Source organism: Salmo trutta, chromosome 32, assembly GCF_901001165.1.
Source record: "Salmo trutta chromosome 32, fSalTru1.1, whole genome shotgun sequence".
Taxonomy (NCBI): domain Eukaryota; kingdom Metazoa; phylum Chordata; class Actinopteri; order Salmoniformes; family Salmonidae; genus Salmo; species Salmo trutta.
The window spans coordinates 16852947-16875569 of NC_042988.1; the positions used below are offsets into that span (position 1 = coordinate 16852947).

Consider the following 22623-nt stretch of genomic DNA (forward strand, 5'->3'; position numbering starts at 1 on the left):
GCGCAGCATTGATTCAAATATGCGTTTCTGTCACGTGATCATATGGGTGTGTTTACATAGCTGATGATGTAAACAGAAAATACGCCTCATCCGGATAAGTCACATACCATAAAGGCACACTATCTGTATTTATCGCAGCAATAGTGATTCATTTTTGTTTTCCTTGATATGTTTTAATTCATAGAAACAAGGAGCAATGGACTTCTACATCAATTTGAAGGTGAATTTCAGGGGGAATGCGAAGAATTTTCTCCTGTCAGGTTCGGAGACGAAGAGTTGGGAGTCAATGGAGGCCATGGTAAGCAAGGATAACGACGCTGGTGTTTTCATAGCAGCATTCATCTTGGCATACGTTTACGGTAGGCTGTTACTGAAACTAAAGCTATCAACCATCGATCGCCGGTCGCTTATTTGCTAAATGTTGTATACCTTGTATAAATGAATGATACCCTGTAGTTAAGAACATTGTTCTAGCTATGACAATCCAGTATTGAACAATTAGGGCCTAATGTTAGCTAGTAGTTACAGTAGCTAGCGATCTAAAAGAACAGAATATCAATACCACAACAACATCCCAGTCGCAACAACATAATATCGAGCAATGCTAAAATAAGAGGCGCTGATATTTATAAAAGTGTATATATTACAATAGGCCTACATTTTGCTGAAGATACATTAGACATGAATGTATTGCCTGCCCTGCAGAGGGCATCCACGTAGATGAGTATACATTTTTACTTCACCTTTATTTAACCAGGTAGGCTAGTTGAGAACAAGTTCTCATTTACAACTGCGACCTGGCCAAGATAAAGAAAAGCAGTTCGACACATACAACAACACAGAGTTACACATGGAATAAACAGACATACAATCAATAATACAGTAGAAAAGTCTATATACAGTATGTGCAAATGAGGTAGGATAAGAGAGGTAAGGCAATAAATAGGCCATGGTGGCCAAGTAATTCCAATATAGCAATTAAACACTGGAATGGTAGAATATGCAGAAGATGAATGTGAAAGTAGAGATACTGGGGTGCAAAAGAGCAAGATAAATAAATACAGTATGGGGATGAGGTTGATTGGATGGGCTATTTACAGATGAGCTATGTACAGGTGCAGTGATCTGTGAGCTGCTCTGACAGCTGGTGCTTAAAGCTAGTGAGGGAGGTAAGAGTCTCCAGCTTTAGTGATTTTTGCAGTTTGTTCCATATGACATGTCAATGGTAACAACAACAGTAAGGACGACCAGTGAAATGAGTGAAATTCTTGAAATGAGCGCTTGAAGCCGTGGCTGTCGAAATAGACTACAAGCAGAACCTATCTACTCATGGACAATCTTACTGGTGTTTGTGGCTGCTTTGCGTGATGTATTGTTGTCTCTACCTTCTTGCCCTTTGTGCTGTTGTCTGTGCCCAATAATGTTTGTACCCTGTTTTGTGCTGCTACCATGTTGTTGTCATGTTGTGTTGCTACCATGCTATGTTGTTGTCTTAGGTCTCTCTTTATGTAGTGTTGTGTTGTCTCGTCGTGATGTGTGTTTTGTCCTATATTAAAACAATTAAATAATCCCAGCCCCATCCCCACAGGAGGCCTTTTGGTAGGCCATCATTGTAAATAATAATTTGTTCTTAACTGACTTGCCTAGTTAAATAAAGGTAAAAAATGCCCCATTATCATCTATTATTCAGTTGCATCATTTTGGGATTAATTCATATTTAACCCAGTTACACTTTATTGACAAAAGTCAGCCTATTGAGATGGAGGGCTACACTGCATGCTACAGTTAATGTTGCTAGTTCTCTGCGGTTCTCATTTCCTTTTCATAAATACAATAACAGAACATATTACTCGCCTATGATAGCTTGGTTCATGTTAGTACTATTCTCTTTTTGACGTCAGTATGTGGAGGGTATTGATTCGAGGGCGAGTCTGGCTTATGACACTTGAGGCTTCCGTCTCTCAATCCAGGATTTAACAGCCCTGCCATATGATGTCAAAATAAACATTTGAGCCAAGCCACCTCATCTGACAACGTCCCCTTATGCGAAGATGTGTCACTTTCCAAAGCAAGCCAATAAAATATCTTGCAATGGGCTGAATTCTCTCTCTTCCCACAGTAAAATGGGAAATCTTAATTTCAGTGAGTGCAAGGTGAATGGTGGATGCCAGTTGTTGTTTTTCCTATAAGGAGAGCTTATGAGACTGTTTTCCTCTGAATCTCCTGGCAGCAGCAAGCTCAGACTCCATTGTCACTCCGCTGTCCAGTCACCAGTCACAGAGTTCATCCTCATTGGTATTGCCATTGTGTCTCTATGTTGCCATGGCATTGCCTTCAAGGAGACCAGTCAATTTTCCTTTCAGGCATCATATGCCACATCATAGCCCTGATTGTTCATTCAATTAGCAAATATGGGATACTACGGCATAGCATAAATATAACCGTGATAACATGATTGATTTTTGGCTCCTTAAAATGATCACTTTTATGTCATTTGGAGGCGCCTGTCCTTTGTCTGAGAAACAACTTGCTAAGTCATGTAATACACTGGTTGGTTTTTAGATTGTGTCTTTTGTCTACAGGTGAAACGGTCCTTTGGCCTGTGTAATCTACAAGTTACTTATTTTGATGAGGAGAATGAAGAGGTGAGTGAGAGCAAAGAGTTAATTTGTTGGGAATGGTAATATAATGCTATTACAATGTTGTTGCAATACATTTCCGTTTTGTGTTTCAGGTGTCCATAAACAGCCAAAGTGAGTAGTAAAGCACCAAACATAATATTGTATTATGTTTTGTACCAAACATAATATGAGTTAGTTGTTCAATGTAACATGTTCAATAATGATATTTTTCCTCTTCTAGTGGAGTATGAGGAGGCATTAAAGGTAGGTGGTAACTTCTATCTGACTCCTGTCCCTATTTAGGCCTTATGATGACTGTTACCTGAGGCAGGATTCAAAATACGCCTTCAAGTAACAAAGCAATACATGAACCATCATTCCTCTATGTTGATTTTATCAGAGTGCATCCAGGCAAGGGAACCGGCTGCACATGAATGTGTATGAGACCAGGGGTCAGCCCACGCGTGTGCCGGCCAAGGCCAGTGGAGGGGAGCCCAAGAGAGGGTTCCGTCCCCCACAGCACTGCCCAACCCTGGCTCAAGTGGTGAGCCGGAAGGTCCAGGCTGCTGTCCCCGAACAGAGCATGGTAAGGACAGAGCTATAGATATACACACTACTGTATACTTCCTACTTAATAGTGCTGAGCGATTAACCAACATTTTGGTTATGTTTCGGTTTTTAAACAACTAATTGACCGATGTTGGTTAAATTATAGGGACCGAGTGGTGCAGAGGTCCAAGGCACTGCCTCGCAGTGCTAGAGGTGTCACTACAGACCCAGGTTCGATCCCGGGCTGTATCACAACTGGCCGTGTTCGTGAGTCCCATAGGGCGGTGCACAATTGGCCCAGTGTCGTCCGGGTTAGGGGAGGGTTTGGCCGGGGTAGGCCATCATTGTAATATAAGAATTTGTTCTTAACTGACTTGCCTAGTTAAATAAAGGTACAAAAAAATATATATGTTTTGTACCTTATATTTATTTAGTTATTTATTTGAAATCCATTTCGCTCAGTGCGCACATCTCACAGTTTCTCTAGAGATAAATTAGATCCAGCCTGAACTGTGTGATGTAGTAGGCAGTTGTACATTCCAACAGGCCAATGCTCTACATAGTTTAGCGCATAAAATGTGGTAATTAACTACAATGACCATAATCGATTGCGTGAGGTGATATAGAGAGCAGCTGTTGCTTCGTGAGGTATCTCTACCAGAAAATACACAAAGTGAGTGGTAGTTGCTATTCAGAAGTCATAAAATTATGCTTTATTTACTTTGAAGAACTACAGTTTTAGATTTTGTCAGACTGCATAGGCAGCAGCTATATAGAGAAGAGATGACTTGGAATGAAATAAAAGTAATCAAATAAAACAAATGTAATATACACAACAACTGCAATATTTTATTAAAGTTCGGTGAATAAATGATGGTTGATAAGCAGTAATGGACAGTCACTACCTTCATGGGATTTGTATTAATTGCTTTATTCTGTGTTACAGCATTCAACCCACATAATGCATAGTGTATTTCATGTTGTTGTTTTTATAATCGAACCACAATCGAATCGACCTCGAATTACTAATCGCTCAGCACGATTACTTTATATAGCTAATTCTTTCAAATTGAATGAGCCTTTGTGTCATTAGGTATTCATTTAATACAAGTAAAGACCAAACTAAGTCATTGCGTGTCCTAAAATAAATATGGCTTATTTGTCTGATTTCTCACCGATGTGTTTCTACTTTGGTTTCCAAGGTGATCATGAAAGAACTAAAGGGGACCAAAGAGGAAGATAAGACACCTCCAGCATGGTTTACATCTTACATGGAGAAGGTGAGGACATGATTTGGAAATTACTGTGGTTTTATCTTCAATGAATGTACTATTTAGAATCATACCACTTAACCTTGAAATTTATGGTTGTATGTGTATATTTTATAGATGAAATTAAGCTAACTAGCTAACCAGTAACCCAAACTCTTGTCATCCAGTTCAAAGACCAAGTAGTGAGGGAGGCAGTGGAGAAAATCTGTCGGGAGTTCTCAGGCCAGTGCTGCATCCACAAGCCCATTGGGGCTGAGGCCCAGATCCCTGAGGTGACCTCCTCCACCCTGCCTGGGGGTCCTAGTTCCACCCCTGCCTGCAGCAGCTGCCGGGGCCAGACCGCTGGGGGAGGATACCAGTGCAGGTGAGAAGGGGAGGAGGAGGAGAAGAGAGGTGGCTCAGAGAGAGACTAGGGAGGACATTGACAAATGTGAATTAGTTAAAATGTGCGTCAAGGTAAATAAACACCAATGTAATCAGATATTTCTTACATGTTTTTGTAAATAGCCTACTCCCACATACTTTTAATTTAGTGCCTCCAACATGCATTGTGTTGCTCCAAAACAAACGAATTCCTTCGATCAGTTGTCGTTTCCATTTCTTCAGTATGCGACACCTAAGATCAGTTTAAAATAATCAGAAGGCCCTTTGTTTGGTGTGCCGCTCCCTGAATGTCTGGTTTCTTTTTCCCAGTGTGTGTACATCCTGCACACTGTGTGAGCCCTGCAGCTTCTCCCATGACCCCAGCCACAACCTGGTGAGAGCCAGAACACCCCTCTCCATCCCTGAGCACGGCTCACCAGCCCCAGACCACAGCAGGTAAGACCAGGGTTGGAAAATATTACATATTGTAACAGTTACATATTCACTTTTTGGAACCTCCTTTAATGCTTATGGGGTGTCAATGTTAATGAATTCTTGTTTATGGGGCTGCTATGGTTTGATATGAGAAATTACTCTCCATTTTGGGGGTTGTTTTGTGTTTGTAATTTTCAATCCTACAATGATCATTGTCATCAGAAAGTTGTCAGAACTGTATCTGTCCTATGATGGCCAATCAGAAACCCTTGCATTCTCCCCTTCCCTACCTCGTCCCCAGGTTCTACCGGCGAGGGGACCGGAGCTTCCGTAAGGCAGAGAAGCAGCGTCTGAAGGCTGAGAAGCGTCAGCTGAAGGCGGAGGTAAAGGAGATCAGGAAGCAGCTGAAGATGGAAAGGAGGGGCCTGCAGTGGAGTGCCGCTGGCGACGGGAGCTCCTCCCCCGTCCTACTCCAACCTAGGGCCACCCAGGCCAACAGCCCAGAGTACGTCTTAAAGGGACAGTTCACCAAAATTAGATGAAAGTAGATACTGCTTGCAAGGCTTGTTATTCAGTGTATCTTGAGGTCAAATCAGTGAGAGGCACAGGTCTTGTCTCTGTAGTTCGACTGCTGTCAAAAGGAGGGACAGAGAGAGTTGTGCTTTGGAGAGAGATGTTCTGTGGTTTAATAGTGTATTTTGGCGCTTTGTTCCCCAGGCGTCCCAAGCGGCCCTGCCCTCTGGTGGTGCCAGCCATGACGGCCCTGTTCCTGGACGAGAACCTGCCTGATGGGACTCGTCTTCGCCCGGGCACCAAGTTCATCAAGTACTGGAAGATGAGAAACACTGGCAGCGTTAGCTGGAGCTCTGAGACCAAGGTACTATTATGGGATGAGGATGCACCTGGGATATGCACATTATGAGGTTACCATTGACAGCCACAGTAATCTTAGCAGAAAGAGAGGACACGACGATGAGAGTTAGACTGTCAATATTATGCCTTTCTCTCCCTCCCCTCTCTCTCTCTCTACCCCATCTCCTTCTCAGCTGAAGTTCATGTGGGGGAATCTGGCGGTGGCGTCGAGCGACCGCTGGCGTGAGGTGGCTGTGCCTTTCCTGCAGCCAGGTCAGGTGGGCGTGGTAAGCGTGGCACTATGCGCCCCGGCCCTGGAAGGCTCATACACCTCCCACTGGCGTCTGGCACACGGTGGGGAGCAGTTTGGCCCTCGCGTCTGGTGCAGCATTGTGGTGGACCCCCTGGCCCCTGCAGCCGTGATGGCAGATGGCGTGCTGGTGTCGCCCTGCGTCACCCCTCAGGCAAGTCCACCCACCCTCTTGACTTTGGTTCTCAGTGGCCAATCCCAAACTGCTATACAATGCTGTAGTTCTTTGGAAAAGATGGTAGTAATCTCAGTTAAGTATGTATTCTGTCTGGGTAACATTTATTTTGATCTGCTGGTGCTCTACAGGGGAAGAACCCCCTCTCCACAGATAAGGGTGGTAAGTCTTGTGCTGCAGCCTCTAGGGACCAAGCACTCATGTCAGTGGACCAAGACGAACGAGAATACTACATTCCCTCTGTGGACCTGCTCACAGCCCAGGACTTACTCTCCTTTGAGCTGCTGGACATCAACATTGTTCAGGAACTAGAGAGTGTGCCCAACAACACCCCGGCAGGTAAGCCTTCCATTGCTATTCACATGCTAAATCTGCAGGGTGTTCCTAATCAGTTGACTGCACTTAGGGTCTCTCCGTCTCTTTTCTGAATTTCTCTCTCATTTTCTCTCTCTTCCACACAGATATGACCCCGTGCATATCCCCACTGCCTCATGACGGTCCCCTGCAGGAGAAGCCCACCCTGGGGTTGATCCAGGAGGAAGCAGAGGCCCATCAGGGCCTGGGGCCAGGGGCGGAGGGGGGCCGGGTTCCAGCCCAGGAGGAGGGAGAGGAGGATATCAGCGGGACTCAGTTTGTGTGTGAGACGGTGATGCGCTCGCTCACACTGGAGGAGGCCCCAGACCACACACCCCTGCGTGGGAACTGCCCCTGCAAAGGTGAGTTTTTATTAATTAGTTCCATATTAAGCCTATGTTAATACCAGATTAAGGGCCATAACATTGTGTAACCAAAATTCCTTTCCCTGATCTTCACAGTGGTCCGCCCAGCAGCCCAAGGTGGCTCCGCCTCCTCTTCTCTTAAAGGGAAAGGTGTTGAGAAGCGTTTGGAGGTGAGGTCGGAGAAATCCCGGGACATATCCCCCATGGCCCCAGCCCTAGCACCACCCCAGTTGGCTATACCAGAGCTGATGATGCCAGGTGATTGGCCCAACTTATCCTCCTGTTTTTAATTAGTTGATTGGTTGATAAAAACTACTTGAGCTCAAATCTGGGCCCTGTTGTCAGGTAAAAAACAACAATTAAATAGTTTGACCGTTTGCAGATGAGGGACTGGAGTCAGACATCGAGAGCATCTGCGTGGACGCCAGAGCGGACGAAGACAAGGGCGAAGATAAAGGAGAGTTGACAGAGGGGAACAGAGTCGCCCGCAGCCGTTCCTCCTCAGCCTCATCCGAGGATTACATCATCATCCTCCCTGACTGCTTTGACACCAGCCGCCCGCTGGGTGAGTCCATGTACAGCTCCGCCCTCTCCCAGCCTGGCGACGCCCCCGACACGCCCACAGACCCCGACCACCAGGGCCGTACCACTCCCGAGGGGGAGCAAGATGAAGCAGAAGAGACGGTTTCAGGCTCCAGCAGCGCTAACGATATGCTGTGCACCTCCCAGACGTTGGACGCTGTGCCCCTAACCCCTGTGGTGGTGGCACCCCCTCGGCTCAACTCAGCTCTTACACCCAGGTGAGAAACCATGGGCCAGCTGTGCTTGGAAATAGGTTTACAGTGCTATTACACATTTTGACAGTGCCAAATTCCTGAGATGTTCCAAAATGTAGACATATATTGTTGGTGTTGTCTTCAGCCTAGACCGCAATGATCAGACCGAGGCAGTAGCAGAGTCCCTGGACAGGACTGAGGTCTACCAGCAGGGGGAGTCAGAGGATGGTAAGGAACACACACGGTCACATACTGAACAGTAGTTCTAGCAACTAAAGGAAACAAAGTGTTTTTGCTCGTCACATAAAGGCAGTTGGGCCTAACTGACGACAATGCCCTAACAGTAATAATGTTTTCTGCTTGCTGCAGTGCCTTTTTGCCATCTGATCATTCAGTGGTAATATCAAAAGTACAATGTCTTCTTGGTTCTAACAAACACAAGTGCTAAGCACTAGATCAGTGGCTATGGAGTAGAGGTCTGCTTGTAGTCATTCTTGTCAAAGAGCACCTTCTATACACTCCCCTCTAGAGCTCTACAACTTATCCATATGAGCATACGGTATATCCTTTTCCCAGAACATAACCAACCAGTCATCTCTGTGGTTGTGTCTGAAAGGTTCCAAGCAGCCAGACAGCCAACCAGACAGTCCATCTGCTTCTGGTGACTCAGAAGACAACTCCGAAGACCCTAGGTGGGACCCTGATGTGCAACTCAGTCAGTTCAGATGCTAATATTTTCCGAGATCTCTCTTGTTAAAGAGATTGTTAAAGTGGAATGTCAATTTTAATGATATTAGTGTTGGCTGACCAGAACCAAAATGGTGTCCGTAAGACTCACTCCCTGGCCCTCTCTGTCGGTCTTGTTCCTTCTAGCCACCCAGGCATCACTGGAGGCCTGGTGAAAGGAGCCCTGTCTGTCGCAGCATCCGCCTACAAGGCTCTGTTCACTGGGCAGCCTGGCCCAGTGCAGGTCAGTCCTACATTCACTTCCTACAGTGCTGTTAATGATAGAATTCAAGGTCATCCTTTTTGCAATCTCAGAAGATTGCTATATCGTGGTGGTTGAGACATCGAACTGGAATGCCACCATTGTAAGGCTACTTTAGCATGTCATTACTGACAAGTTAGTATCTAGGAGGTGTATTTTAAACAGTATGCTGTCCTTCCTGCAGCCCCCAGTGGATGGAGCCACCCAGGACACCATGATGGGGGTGCTGGTGGAGATGGGCTTTGGTGACCGGCCGCTCAACCAGCGGCTGCTGAAGAAACACAACTACAACCTGCTGGACGTGGTCAATGAACTGGTCCAGATGACCGACAATGACTGGTACTCCACCCGCTACTGAGGAGAGGGAGGAGGAGGAGGAGGAGGAGCTGGGGTGGCGTCATGGGTGTAACCTCTGCCGCTTTGACCTCTTGTCTCTTCTTCCTCTCTTTTAGATTTGGTCCAAGTTGACAGGAGGTATCCTGATTATGACCTAAAGAGACATTCCCACGGACTTTGGGATATTTAGACTATCAAATAGCTACTGTATGTATGTATGTATGTATGTATGTATGTATGTATGTATGTATGTATGTATGTATGTATGTATGTATGTATGTATGTATGTATGTATGTAGAATCATTTAACATGGCCGTTTCTGGCTGTTAGCTTTTGCATAGGAAAGGGGGAGACTGAAGGGGGGTGGATGAGGTGGGCTACTCTTTCCAGGAGAACACCTTCATTGCTGTGGTAACAAATGGCAAACATATCACAAGTTGCTATCGCCGAGCCATTCCTGTTAAACAGTATAGTCATAGATTGGAATACAGGCTGAATATGCAGCCATAGACCAGGTATATTCAACAAGAGTTACAGTATGTGTAAGTTTAGCTGAAGGGGTGTTGGGTGTAATATTTATCACAGAGAGCCAGAACCATATAGGTCTTACGATATGATAAGCTGTGGCAATAGTCAACATTGTATGAAGTTAATCAACTTCATAGAGTGTTTGAATAGTGGATACGTCAGGTCCTCGTTCCAAGTGTGAATGACTGTCAGTGTTGGAGAATGCTATGCTTCTTTCAGATCACAGCAATTAAACACACACACACGCCCACATGCTTAAACCTTTCTCAGCTTAACTGTTCAAAGTATCGGCGTACTGTAGACATATGTGTGTCTTATTGATTGAAGATAATCATTCCCCTACTTTCTGTGATGTCGCGCCATGGCTGACAACATGCTATGTATATTTGTGCGTAATTGTGTACACATTAAGTATTTTTGAAATGAGGACCATTACATTGATGCACTCCATTTAATTCCATTTTGATAGGGTATATTAATCACCATTCTTAACTAGGAGTATATTTGGGTTTAAAAAGAAAAATCATGTAAATATAATATACAAATGTGTTTTGTTGTTGTTGCACATGGAAGACATAAATATTGATGCAAACCCAAAATACTAGCTGCTTAAGAAGTGAAGGACATTATAATTTTTAAGATCCTGTTGAAGGGATTTTATCAAGAAATGAATTAGCCTCTTTTACAAAATGTCTTCAATCTGCTCTATATTGTCCTCAGAGGGACCATACAGAACCATACAGGGGGCCTGGTGATCATGAAATATCAAAAGCATTGACTCGTTCCACTTGGTATCATTCTTTAAACTTGGTATCATTTTTTCCACTTGGTTTTATTCTTTAAACTTGGTATCATTTTTTTCCACTTGGTTTTATTCTTTAAACTTGGTATGATTTTTTTCCACTTGGTATCATTCTTTAAATTTGGTATCATTTTTTTCCACTTGGTATCATTCTTTAAACTTGGTATCATTTTTTTCCACTTGGTATCATTCTTTAAACTTGGTATCATTCTTTAAACTTGGTATCATTTTTTTCCACTTGGTATCATTCTTTAAACTTGGTATCATTTTTTCCACTTGGTTTTATTCTTTAAACTTGGTATCATTTTTTTTCCACTTGGTTTTATTCTTTAAACTTGGTATCATTTTTTTCCACTTGGTATCATTCTTTAAACTTGGTATCATTTTTTTCCACTTGGTATCATTCTTTAAACTTGGTATCATTTTTTCCACTTGGTTTTATTCTTTAAACTTGGTATCATTTTTTCCACTTGGTTTTATTCTTTAAACTTGGTATCATTTTTTCCACTTGGTATCATTTTTTCCACTTGGTATCATTCTTTAAACTTGGTATCATTTTTTCCACTTGGTATCATTCTTTTAAAAAAATGTACGTCAAGTTCTTTCAAAACTTAAACTGAAATCAAGCAGTATGTAACAAGTTTGAAATGCTTTTATTATTTTCCAATATGGAGATGCTAATGTGTTTCAGGTAATCCTAGGAGGTAATCTTTGAATTTCCACTGTTCTAATATGTTTATATTTGAAGAAAAGATACTGGAAAGGTTTGCTTATGTCTTGTACACTAAGGGGAACTTGACAGGGTTGTGAGCATTGTGAAAAAGAATTAACACTTAGTGGTCAGTCATAATGTAGCAAATGGATATTGGTAAAAATCATTAATACAAAAAAAAACTTTGAATCAACCCTATTTTGGTATAGTTTAGTCTTAATGGTTCTTAGGGTTTGTCTTACCAAAGGATAAGTGTCTGCTAAATGACTAAAATGTACACTCCTACCAGGTGATGGTATCTGATTTATTGCCACTTATGAGTCAACTTTTAGGGTGTCAAGGAGAAACTGAATTCAAGGACAATAAGGATTGTGGTCTTTTGAATTAAAGTAAGCTTTTCCCACCGTGGAAAACTACATGTCAGAAATGATGGCCGGTTAATGGAGGTCAGAAACAGTGTGATTCATACATTTCTACATACATGTACTTGAAACATTCATACCTTCATATATGGGCAGGATATTTTCATAGAGGGTGAAGAATGAGAACTCCAAAAAGTTTTTGGGGAGGGATAATGTGCAGTTTGTCTGAACTCTTTCTGTGTTGCACTTAAAAAACGTGCCTGGAACCCCGACGTTGAATTCCATTGAATTCTAGGTCGGGCAGAATTTAGCATTTGAATCAGGAAAAGTTCATACTCACGACCTCTACAAGACAGAATGTTGAAAGAAATTATATTTTATTGTACTTTACCGGCATGCACACATGATACAAATACATGCATTACTTGCCGAGCTCGTCCACGTGTTTACATGGTTTTGCGCACGCTTCAGGTGATAGAAATCAATGTAATTCTACTTTCCTGTGGATATTGTCTCACATTCTTTACACCAAAAGGACCAACCACACAGACAACCGGTAAAGTACGTAAAAACATAATTTTATTCAACATTCTGGCTTGTAGAGATAGTGAAAGCAAACTTTCCTGATTCAAACGCTCATTTCTGCCTACCTAGAATTCAATGCAAGTCAATGTTGGTTTTCCAGGCAATTAAAATACATAGGCTACCTGTGATGTACAAATATCTGTATCTAATAAAAGTCACTACACTTAGATATCACTTCTTTTTTGAATAAGGCTAAATAAAAATATTTAAAATGCTCACATACACAAAAACATAACCAGGAATCAATGTATTTATTTGACTTTGTTTAAAAAACATTGAGTAGGCAACCTATTAAAGATTCACTATGCAGAAATTGTTTCGCCAGAAACAATTCTGGTTGCTAACATCTGCCTAATTTCAGTTTGTGACTAAACGAGCAAGTGCAGTGTAAAATAATAATTGTACCATCTAAACCACTGAAATATTTTCCATAACCAAAAATAGTGTATTTTTAGCTGTTTGAAGCTGGTGTACAAAACAAAGTAAGACTCACAAATAAATCGTAATCACGGGAAGCATAAAAATAGAACACATCTACCGCTTCTTAGATTGTTTTTCAATGAAAATTACAGATTCTAGAACTCACCTTTCTATGTGAATTTGGTCTAGTTCCCCAAAAAGTTATATATAGCCGCTTTAATTCTTTCTTTCCTGTGGGTGGCAGCAGAATTACGCTGCGTCACCCTCATCTGGGTAGGAAATTGCTCCACTGCTCAGTGAAGTGGGAACGTGACCAACATAAGAAGAATATTAGACAATTTTCACGACTGCTGTGAGGCATATGGTGTGGAGTTAGATTACAGATAATCTTGATGACGGCACCGTCTTTATAAATCGTAACACCCCATAAACAAGGCAAGTAAACTTGTTGCACTGTGTTTTCTTCAGGGGTGGCAGGGAAACGAAACTCATCACAAAACTTGTATGCGGAGTGTTGTAAATGCGTAGTCAAATTTCTGTTTAGATTAAAACTAACGTTCGCCATCGGTTATTTGCTAAATTGTAGTCTTAATTCACATAAAATGTCTGATGTCTCGACAAAGCCTACTTCGATCTAATTGGTTCGGTGTCTGCTTATTGAATGAAACATCGTATAATTGTATGCATTTAAGATCATCTCCATTGTGAAATCCATCAAGACAGCAAAGCACATACATACACAGAATATAATCCTTTGTCGTCACAAATATCAAATAGTAAAGTATCATTATATTGATGTGAAGCAACTAACGTTACAGGTAACTTCCAAAATAAAGGAAAAACTTGAGTAAAAGAGGGATACAAAGTTTATTGAAAGCAGATGCTTCCACACAGGTGTGATTCCTGAGTTAATTGAGCAATTAACATCCCATCATACTTAGGGTCATATAAAAGGTCCCCAGTTGGCTAGAAGAAGAGAAATTGGGGTCTCAAAGGAGTGCACGCTTAACGATACATGTTGGAACCAGAAGTCCCCACAAGAATTGTAAACAAACAAAAATTTGACCAACTGTGGACTATTTGCAGGTCACCACAAATAAAAAGGCTATTTCTAGGGGGGTTGAGGTTAAGGAAAATTGGATTGAATGGGAGTCAAATGTGTCCCCACAGGTGTGTCAGTAACCAAATCTCAACACAATTGAACACTTATGGGAGATTCTGGAACAGTGCCTGATAGTGTTTTCCAACAACAGAACACCAAATTATGACATTTCTTGTGGAAGAATGGTGTTGCATCCCTCCAATAGAGTTCCAGACACTTGTAGAATCTATGCCGAGGAGCATTGAAGCTGTTCTGATGATTCGTAGTGGCCCAACGCCCTATTAAGACACCTGATATTGGCGTTTCCATTATTTTGGCAGTTACCTGTATATATGACTCTCTTTAGCAGGCATGGGAGCTGGTTCAAGTCAACTCAGTGAGAATGAAGAGCAGGCCATTGTACCCCAGCAGGACAGGAGGAAGACCTCTAACAGGAGACACTCTGAGGAAACACTGGACTGCCCAACCTGCCAGGGCACGGGCCGCATCCCACGAGGTCAGGAGAGCAAATTGGTGGCAGTGATCCCCTGCTCCGATCAGAGGCTGAAACCACGACACACGTAAGACCATGTTGAGATTTACAGCAACAATTGTTTTATTTCCCACATGCATCATTTAGAAGGAACCTTTAAGTCTATGGTGTGTAGAGATGTTCAGTGTGTGTGCGAAGTATTATTGCGTTCTGTGAGTGGGCATCTGTATCTAGGTGTGCTTGTGTATACTGCATGAAAACGCTTGTGGTATGTTAATGAGGTATGTTAAAATGGCCAATGCATTGCAGCCATTTTTTCCCAAATAATTTCTGGGTAACAATGAATTAACTTACTGTAAAGAGTTCCATTAACAAGCTTTTTAGCTAACTTTCTCTAGCAACGTGGTCGTATGCCACGTTCACATGCTAGTCCGAACTCCCGACTTGCTGATTCCTTGAACGCAGCACGTGTATAACAACCAGTTAGCAAGTTGTACATTTCAGAGTTTTCTAATTCCGACTAGTAGTTGAATGCAGCATGACCGGAGAGAGGAAAACTAGCTGTTATTTGCAGAGGTTTGGAGCTTTTTGTTATTGGTCTACTAACCACATGGTGATGTCACCATGGAAATCTAAAACTCCTGCCCATGCAAACCTGCTGATTAGAAGGTCCTGTGTAGATTGCATTTTCAACCAGCAAAAAAAAAGCACACTTTTACAGTGTTAATTTCATCAGCTTTTGTACAATATGATATTAAACACAGAAAAAAACCATTGACTGCACTGGGCCTTCAATCAATACTGAACTTGTACATATCATGTCCCCTTACAGGAAGTTGTATGTCACTGTGTCGGTGACGCTGTGCCTGCTGGTCAGCTCGCTGGTCCTCTTCTTCTTGTTTCCTCGCAGTGTCATCCTCTCACCTGTGGCTGTCGAGTCTGTCTATGTTTACTTCACCCCGACCACTGTCCAAATGAACATCACGGTGAGACCTCATTGGACTTATTCATTCATATACCACACAGCCCAGATAGAAACCGACTATGCCATAAAATTATTGGCCTCTTGTCTCTTCCTCTGCGTCACTGGAGTGTTTTTGGAGGTGAATGTAATAATCGCATTGGTCTCTCTCCCATCACAGAACATCCTGAATATTACCAATGACAACTTTTTTCCAGTTCAGGCCTACAACTTGACAGTGCAGGCTCTTTTTGATAAAACGGTTGTGGGCAAGGCTGATATGAAAAATGTCACCACTGTCAAACCACTCGCGGACAAAACGGTGAGCACCTCCCCTCATTACCAACTGCTATACTGCAGAGATGTTAGCTTCTGTAAGCCTCTAAATATTGTTACTTGACTCACTAATGCTCTTCCTTATTTCCCCTGACAGTTTGCCTTTGAGATTCCTGTCACGTTAGTGGAGGAGGGTCTGAAGTAAGTACAAGTATAACCTTGGTTAAATTATGTCTGGTGCTGAATCTTTCATCGAGTCAGTAGTGAGACATAAAGCTGCTTTTGTGGCTGTTTGGTTATTCAAAGTGCCATGGCAACACACTTACAATATAGTGACGGAGTCCTTTTAATTTAGTTGTGCTGTAAAGCTAAGCTTATTTTGATTGTGGCATGTTGTCATGTGAAAGTAATGTAACTAATTTGCTGTAAATGTGAGAATTTATTTTGTGTGCTCTACAGACAGTTATTCCCTACCATTTTCTTGGCTAGTTGTTTTGAATAATGTATTAAGACAAAGCAAAACTGTAAATGTGTTTTGTTTTTTTGTATTTAGAGCAAGTCTGAGGCATGACTGTCAAATGTTTGAACAGATTGATAAAGTATTTGTCTTACAAAAGTACATAAGCATACATAAACTAGCATAACCTGCTTAGCTGGGAGCACTGGCATGCACAATCCATCTCCATTTCCTCCATGTGTTGCAGGCTAATTGTCACTAGCAGTAGCAATTCCTATTCACAAAATGAAAGGGCCTCTGGACTGAAAGAAGTCAAAAGCATTCCCACTGGGCACACCATGTCATTTCAATGTGGATACTTGGTTAAAATTTGGTTAACATGTTGATCAATGAGATTACAACCTATATTCACCCACTCAAAAAGACAGCCAAAAGTTAGATGAATTTCCAATGTGTTATCACTATGCTTTCAACCATCTTAAAGCACAACCAAATTCCAATGGAAAAACAATCAGATTTTTGGTTGGCGTCGTCACCCCAAATGTCTATCACTGTGCTTTCAACCATTTTAAAAGCCCAGCAAAGTTCAAGTGGGAATGCAATGTCATATTTTGTTTATTTATTAAAAAGATTGTTTTCACTGCACTTCTTTTAAAAGCAGAACCAAATGGCCTAGATTGCAGTTGAGATTACATTAAAAGTATATGGTGCAATTGATATTCTGCCCAGATTACAGAAATTGTGAAGATCTCCACAGACCTGTGAGGACCTATGCATGCTTTTTGAACATGCAGACTTTATATGGTTACATAATAAATGTATAGTTACAGTATCCTCAATGTGGCCTTGGATATGTTACTCATTTTAGGGTTGAATGTTACATTCGCTTGTAAGATAGCCTTAACTTTAAGCAATTTACTGTATTACAAAAGTAATATTGAATTGTTTGGTTGACAACGCAACCAAATATCAACATTTTAAAGGAGAGGTATGGGTAACTGCCAAAATAAATGAACCGCCAACCTAAAGTGTCTTAATAGGGTGTTGGGCCAGAACAGCTTCAATGCACCTTGGCATAGATTCTACAAGTGTCTGAAACTCTATGGGAATGCGACACCATTCTTCCATGAGAAATTCCATAATTTGGTGTGTTGTTGATGATGGAAAACACAGTCTCAGGCGCGCTCCAGAATTTCCCGTAAGTGTTTTAATTGGGCTGAGATCTGCTTACTGATACGGCCATGGCATATGGTTCACCTCGTTTTCATGCTCATCAAACCATTCAGTGACCACTCGTGCCCTGTGGATGGGGGACTTGTCATCCTATTGGGCATAGATAGCCATGGTAGTCAAAATAGTGGCCTGCCAAGCACCTGCTTTCAATATACTTTTTATCCCTCGTTTACGCAAGTGTTTCCATTATTTTGGCAGATACCTGGATCTACTGCTTGGCTAGTTCCATCTGAGCCACTGGCTTAGTCCAATAGAGTACCACAGTATGAGTCATAATACCCAGAAAACCTAGCAAGGAAATGGTTCCAATCGTTTTCCACCATTCATTTTCCCCATAGGGGATTTTAGAAGCACTTAAAATAAGGGCTGTGTTTCATGTAGGCTTACCCTGGCATGATCTTTTTGATAACTGTGTAGGCTCTAGGACTAGGTGACATATCAATATATTCGCCTGTATTTACCCCTAAAAAATGAAATGCTAATGTGGCTATCATACAGAACTACAAATGCCATGATGATCTGGATGAGACTGCCAAATCGAGGCAAAGGTTAATCCAGAGATTCTTACCATCTAAATGTAGTAATTAATATATTGGCTACATTTTTTAAACCTGAATTCTTTGAACTTTCTTGTGCAAGTTTGAAATTGACACTACCTGTTAGCAAAGGTGTCAGCTAGAGATGTTTACTTTGATGCTAATTAGCTTTTTCGAATCTGAGTAAATAGAGGCGACTGACTATATTGATTAAAGTCACCTGTCCAAGAGATTTACATGGTTCCAAAACATCACGCCAGGGTAAGCCTACACAAGAAACAGCCCTTATTTTAAGTGTTTCTAAAAATTCCCTGTGGTTTTCCCACCATTCATTTTTCCCATTCATAGGTTTTATGGGTATTATGACAGTTTGTCTACAAATTAACAATTTTATATGTTGTATTCATGAAGCCATCGCAACCAAAAATCGAAATGAAAGAATGCGATAAAATTAAATTCAACTTTAAATAAAGTATAGGACTAAATAAAATCAAACTTGAACTTTTTGGATAAGATGGAGATGTGAATCCAACACAAATTATACATTTGGAATTAAAGCCAGACTAAGTCATTGGCACAGATGGAACTATCAAGCAGAAGGTGCATCTCCTCATTTCAATTTGAAGTCAACCAGAGCTTGAAACGCTAGGCCTATTGTGTTGTCTATTTTTAGATTAATTCTGGGTTGAATTAAAACAGCTGTTGATGACTTTGCAAATGCTATATAGGCCTAAATAGCATCATTCAAGATAAGTGATAAAGTATGATCACATTTGAATTTACTTTGTTAAACCTACCTTTTGGAATGACTTAGATAGCAATAGGGAATTTATTTAGTTTTAAAGTGGAGATTTCTAAATAATAATTGTGACGATAGCACATTTGGTAATAGTCAATGACAAATCTCATAGCTGGGCTGGGCCGGGCCGTGCTGGGCTTGGTTAAAACCCTGGATGGGAGACTCAAGGGTAGCTGTAGATGGATGAATTCTTCAGTAGGAGGTGCTGCCCAGCCTATTGTTTTTTTTTTTTCTGATAGTGGATATAACGTTGAAGTTCTGACGTTGTTTTAAAGGTACAAGTTCAACATTTTTATACAATGTTTCAAATGTGATTACCATGATGACATGCATAATCCTGTGGTCGAAATTTCATCCTCAAAACAACAGTTGATTACTTTTTTTCAAATCAATGTATTTTCCACAGATTCCACGTCACAATACGTTGTCAAATTACGTTGAAACAGCGCTAATTCAACTAGTTTGTGCCCAGTGGGTTGTTTTTGAAATCATATCTTTCATAAGGAAATCCTGTAGGTATTCATTATTTTCTCCTATTTATTCTTCCCAGCAATTACTGCAAGAAATCTACGATCAAGATCCACACGTTATTTGTCCATCTTCAGTGAGTATGTGCCCAGTCAGTCAGTATGGGTAAAACGCCCCCCAAATGTAGCTTTGCTCCCACAGATTAGCCATTTTAGATTATAATGCATATATTCAACAATGAACCAGAATCATGTTGAATCTGTGTTCAGTGGAAAAAATGTCATACCATAATTCCTGATTAAATGTTTTGATGATAAACTGACACAACGTCACCCACCTAGTAAACCAATGGGGTCAGAGACTAACCTATTTATTTCTTATCAGTGGTTAAAATCTGAGGGCTGTATTATTGCTTGTTAACTTGGCCCAGTTTTTACAGTGATGGCTCAAGGGAGAGTTTATTTCATGGCTATGGTTAGGAAACCTTGATAGCTGGCTGACCTAAATCTGGTACAATTACATAAATTATCATTACATTTGATAAATAATAGATGAAAAATTGTATAATCTGTAACCACCTCCTCCCTCAGGATGTCAATGACTGTTTACTACCTGGCCCACTTTGAGCAGCTTTCCCTGGACACGTTTGAATACATCGACTGTGGGTCTAACACCACAACACCCCACCTCATCAACCCTACACCCTGAGACCAAGGGCTCCATGAGGGGTAGGATGACTGAGGAGTAGGCCATGAGGTGAACTGTGGAGAACTGTGTGGTCAAAAGCAATAGTTGTTTTTTCTTGAAAAATGCAAATGTCCCTCAAGTTATGGGGAAGAAAGAAACCACAAAAATGTGGAGCTTGAAATTAAAATGAAAGCTCTGAAATGTTCTGTTTGTCTTTTTTATGCACCTCTGTAGCTTTTTTACTTTTTTGCCACTACATCCTACTGAAAGCTACTCTGTTTTGTCTTCAAAGAAACTGAAAGACTTGAGTGGACTACAAATTTGGCAAAATAGCACAATGCAGGTGGCCATGCCAAAGAACTGTACGTGACCCATGTCAACGGGCTGGCAACTACTTCTAGTCCTTTCTCACCCATGACAGGCACTCACTGGGGGTTGCATCCAGTAAGAATTAAACAGGGGAAAGTATTTTTCAGACAGAATATTATTACCACTACCTGTACTCTTAACCAAGCGGTTTCTACTGAACACAACCCAAGACTTGGCTGCCTGCCACAAACCTCAGGTTTCCAATCCCCATAACTCCTCATCTGTGATATTTGAGCAACTACACAATAGGAGTGCAGAGCATGGCCCCATATATTATTTAACAGACCCCATTCTAATGAGAGGATGGTAGAGCGTGACACCCTCTGCTACTTTGGAGACTTGGTTTGGCCAGACTAGAGCCATTAAAATTACCAAACTGTATAGACACTTGGTTCTATTTTCATCACGTGGGATCCCAAGTGACCGCACATTTTTGTTCAGTACCAGCAGTAACACACCTGATTCAAGTATTGATGTTTAGATCATAAATGTCTGTTGTGCTTGTGCTGTGGTCCTGTGTTTTCCCCAGGACTGGAGTTGGGAAACGTGACTAGTGTAGACAACTCCAATCTGAGCATTCCTCCTAAGTGGGAGGTTTTCTGTTTGTGGTGAGGATGTGTGTTCATGTCACCTCTGGGGGATAGGCTGTTGACTCAGTTAATGGAAACATTGATGTGCCTGCAAGCGAGAAGCTACCAGATTACAGAGATATTCATGAGCCAATAGAAGGCTTTGGAGCGTAAATTGTAATTCCATTGTTCTCAAAGTGTTGGAGTCAACTGGGGATTAATGGCTCTGGTATTGTGGGCTACTTGCTGGACGACACAGCAAAGTCATGTTGGAACATGAGCACAGATATAACTCCTTAAACAGAAGCCTCTGGGCATGGAATTGTTTGCTTGTGAGATTTGATTACCTTCTTTGCCTGAATTACAGTCAGAAGATGGTTGTGGCTGCAGGGTCAGAGATTTAGAAATAAGTATGCAAAAGGCCCTTTTCTGAAAGGCCTAGACATAACATGAGCATGTCTGGCTTATAATGAATATGGTTTTGTTAGTATGTCACCCTTTTAGGCACAACAAAAATGGTGCAAATTAAACATTTAGATATTACCTGGCTGCTGAGCTGGTGCGTTAGACTCTGCCAGTGGCTTTGAGCTTGGCTCGGAAGGGTCCTTTGTCATCTGCACAAACAAAAGAGGTACTTGTAAATGCTGTTTACTTGAGGCACCTTGACATGCAGCAGAAACACCAAATGCACCTGAGATATTTTGCATATAACTAGGGGTGTTGTACATTACTTCACAGTTTTGTAAATAGTTGCACACCTCAGACAGGGAGGGGTTCACCCCAAGTGACAGGTCAGTTTTACACCATTTAGACAGGTGTTAATGGCCTTCAAGTTCTGAATACCTGTCAATGTTGAACATCCAAAATGTGGTGGAGTTGAGATCCTATACAATGATCCCTGTTCTCAATACCAAATTACCACCAGGAATTTGCAAACTTATTTGTAAGTGATAATGGACTGTGTTGCAGCAATTAACTTTGAATAAGAACACAGTAGCACCTTGCTCTGCTGTTTCAAGAGGTGCTTGAATATGTATTTGCCAGTAAGCCAATGACATTTAATGCCACCTTATGATGGGAGTGAGGGATTCGGATGTTTTCCTGAATTTCAAGGCTATTCATTGGCTCTCGGTCAGTGCTGGCACACATGAAACATTCAGCCGAGGCGTAAGGTATGTCCAGAGGGACACAACCTTCAAAATGAATAATAGGAAATGAGGTTGATCCCTCACATGGGTGTCGCATGTTCGACTTTGGTTTCCACCTCTGGTGTTAATCAATTATGGAACAAGTCTACTGATGGTAGCCTGCCTGCTGCTTAGCCCTGGACATCCTGCGGTCCACCATGGTCTGCCGGCACCGGGCTTCCCAATGCATAGCAGACATTCTACACCAGCATCTGTGGGAGAGTGGAGCTAACGATCATTAAACCACAGTGCCAGTGCTGTAACCTGATAGACAGACAAGCCCCTGTATCACTGTTTCACCAATTCTGATTAATGACAGCCCAACACAATGTCTTGTCTTTGTCTTAATATAAACAGGGGCCACTGATGTTATTCCCTCTGTCTCCACACTGCTGCATTAGGAGTTTCAATGAATGTGTGTAAAAAAAAGGCAATAGCTATCCCTGGATAGTATAAATCTAACCTAGAGTAACCACACTAACAGCCAATAATTTAAAAAAAATCATGTAAGACATTAAAATGAACCCCTTGATGTACTGGATCTGCTATGTTGATTTTTAATCTAGGTTAACCAATTGAAATAAGATATACAATGAGGAATGTAGCAAAATAAAATGATTTGCAAGTGCAGCTACTTTAAAATATTAAGTTGATAATGAAAAACATATCTACCCTGTTAAATTCAGCAAGGGCGGCAGGGTA

At 41.5% G+C, this 22623-nt stretch overlaps 2 protein-coding genes across 8 annotated transcripts; both read left to right on the forward strand.

The window, feature by feature from the left end:
• The first annotated feature begins 54 nt into the window (after nucleotides 1-54).
• LOC115171261 (next to BRCA1 gene 1 protein) lies at nucleotides 55-11865 on the forward strand. Of its 3 annotated transcripts, XM_029727899.1 has the most exons (20): nucleotides 56-298; nucleotides 2583-2645; nucleotides 2735-2753; nucleotides 2863-2885; nucleotides 3022-3207; nucleotides 4373-4450; nucleotides 4609-4805; nucleotides 5135-5260; nucleotides 5541-5744; nucleotides 5957-6116; nucleotides 6286-6555; nucleotides 6708-6915; nucleotides 7038-7292; nucleotides 7392-7553; nucleotides 7678-8095; nucleotides 8217-8299; nucleotides 8688-8763; nucleotides 8945-9041; nucleotides 9244-9398; nucleotides 9512-11865. In XM_029727899.1, coding segments are annotated over exons 1-20 (2883 nt in total). In that variant the 5' UTR covers nucleotides 56-196; the 3' UTR covers nucleotides 9513-11865. The 3 variants fall into 3 exon arrangements, 2 of the variants coding, with proteins under 2 accessions (XP_029583759.1, XP_029583758.1); XR_003871166.1 differs by lacking the exon at nucleotides 9512-11865 and having other exon boundaries at nucleotides 55-298; nucleotides 8688-8786; nucleotides 9244-9383; XM_029727898.1 differs by having other exon boundaries at nucleotides 9244-11865.
• Nucleotides 11866-12110: 245 nt separating this feature from the next.
• Nucleotides 12111-20001, forward strand: LOC115171263 (transmembrane protein 106B-like). Of its 5 annotated transcripts, XM_029727907.1 has the most exons (8): nucleotides 13038-13240; nucleotides 14257-14467; nucleotides 15212-15365; nucleotides 15522-15662; nucleotides 15774-15817; nucleotides 19192-19245; nucleotides 19700-19833; nucleotides 19916-20001. In XM_029727907.1, exons 2-7 carry the CDS (start codon nucleotides 14259-14261, stop codon nucleotides 19815-19817), a joined length of 720 nt encoding a protein of 239 aa, XP_029583767.1. In that variant the 5' UTR covers nucleotides 13038-13240; nucleotides 14257-14258; the 3' UTR covers nucleotides 19818-19833; nucleotides 19916-20001. The 5 variants fall into 5 exon arrangements, with proteins under 5 accessions (XP_029583766.1, XP_029583765.1, XP_029583767.1 ...); XM_029727906.1 differs by lacking the exon at nucleotides 13038-13240 and adding an exon at nucleotides 12111-12361 and having other exon boundaries at nucleotides 14254-14467; nucleotides 19700-20000; XM_029727905.1 differs by lacking the exon at nucleotides 13038-13240 and adding an exon at nucleotides 12111-12361 and having other exon boundaries at nucleotides 19700-20000.
• Nucleotides 20002-22623: the final 2622 nt, after the last annotated feature.

Excerpts from the sequence above, each read along its gene's own strand:
- LOC115171261 (XM_029727898.1), top strand. The coding sequence starts at position 197 with ATGGACTTCTACATCAATTTGAAGGTGAATTTCAGGGGGAATGCGAAG. Across the intron at positions 299-2,582 it reads GGGAGTCAATGGAGGCCATG|GTGAAACGGTCCTTTGGCCT; the intron begins GTAAGCAAGGAT and ends TTTTGTCTACAG. Across the intron at positions 9,042-9,243 it reads GGCAGCCTGGCCCAGTGCAG|CCCCCAGTGGATGGAGCCAC; the intron begins GTCAGTCCTACA and ends TCCTTCCTGCAG.
- LOC115171263 (XM_029727906.1), top strand. The coding sequence starts at position 14,259 with ATGGGAGCTGGTTCAAGTCAACTCAGTGAGAATGAAGAGCAGGCCATT. Across the intron at positions 15,818-19,191 it reads TTAGTGGAGGAGGGTCTGAA|CAATTACTGCAAGAAATCTA; the intron begins GTAAGTACAAGT and ends TATTCTTCCCAG. Across the intron at positions 19,246-19,699 it reads ACGTTATTTGTCCATCTTCA|GATGTCAATGACTGTTTACT; the intron begins GTGAGTATGTGC and ends CTCCTCCCTCAG.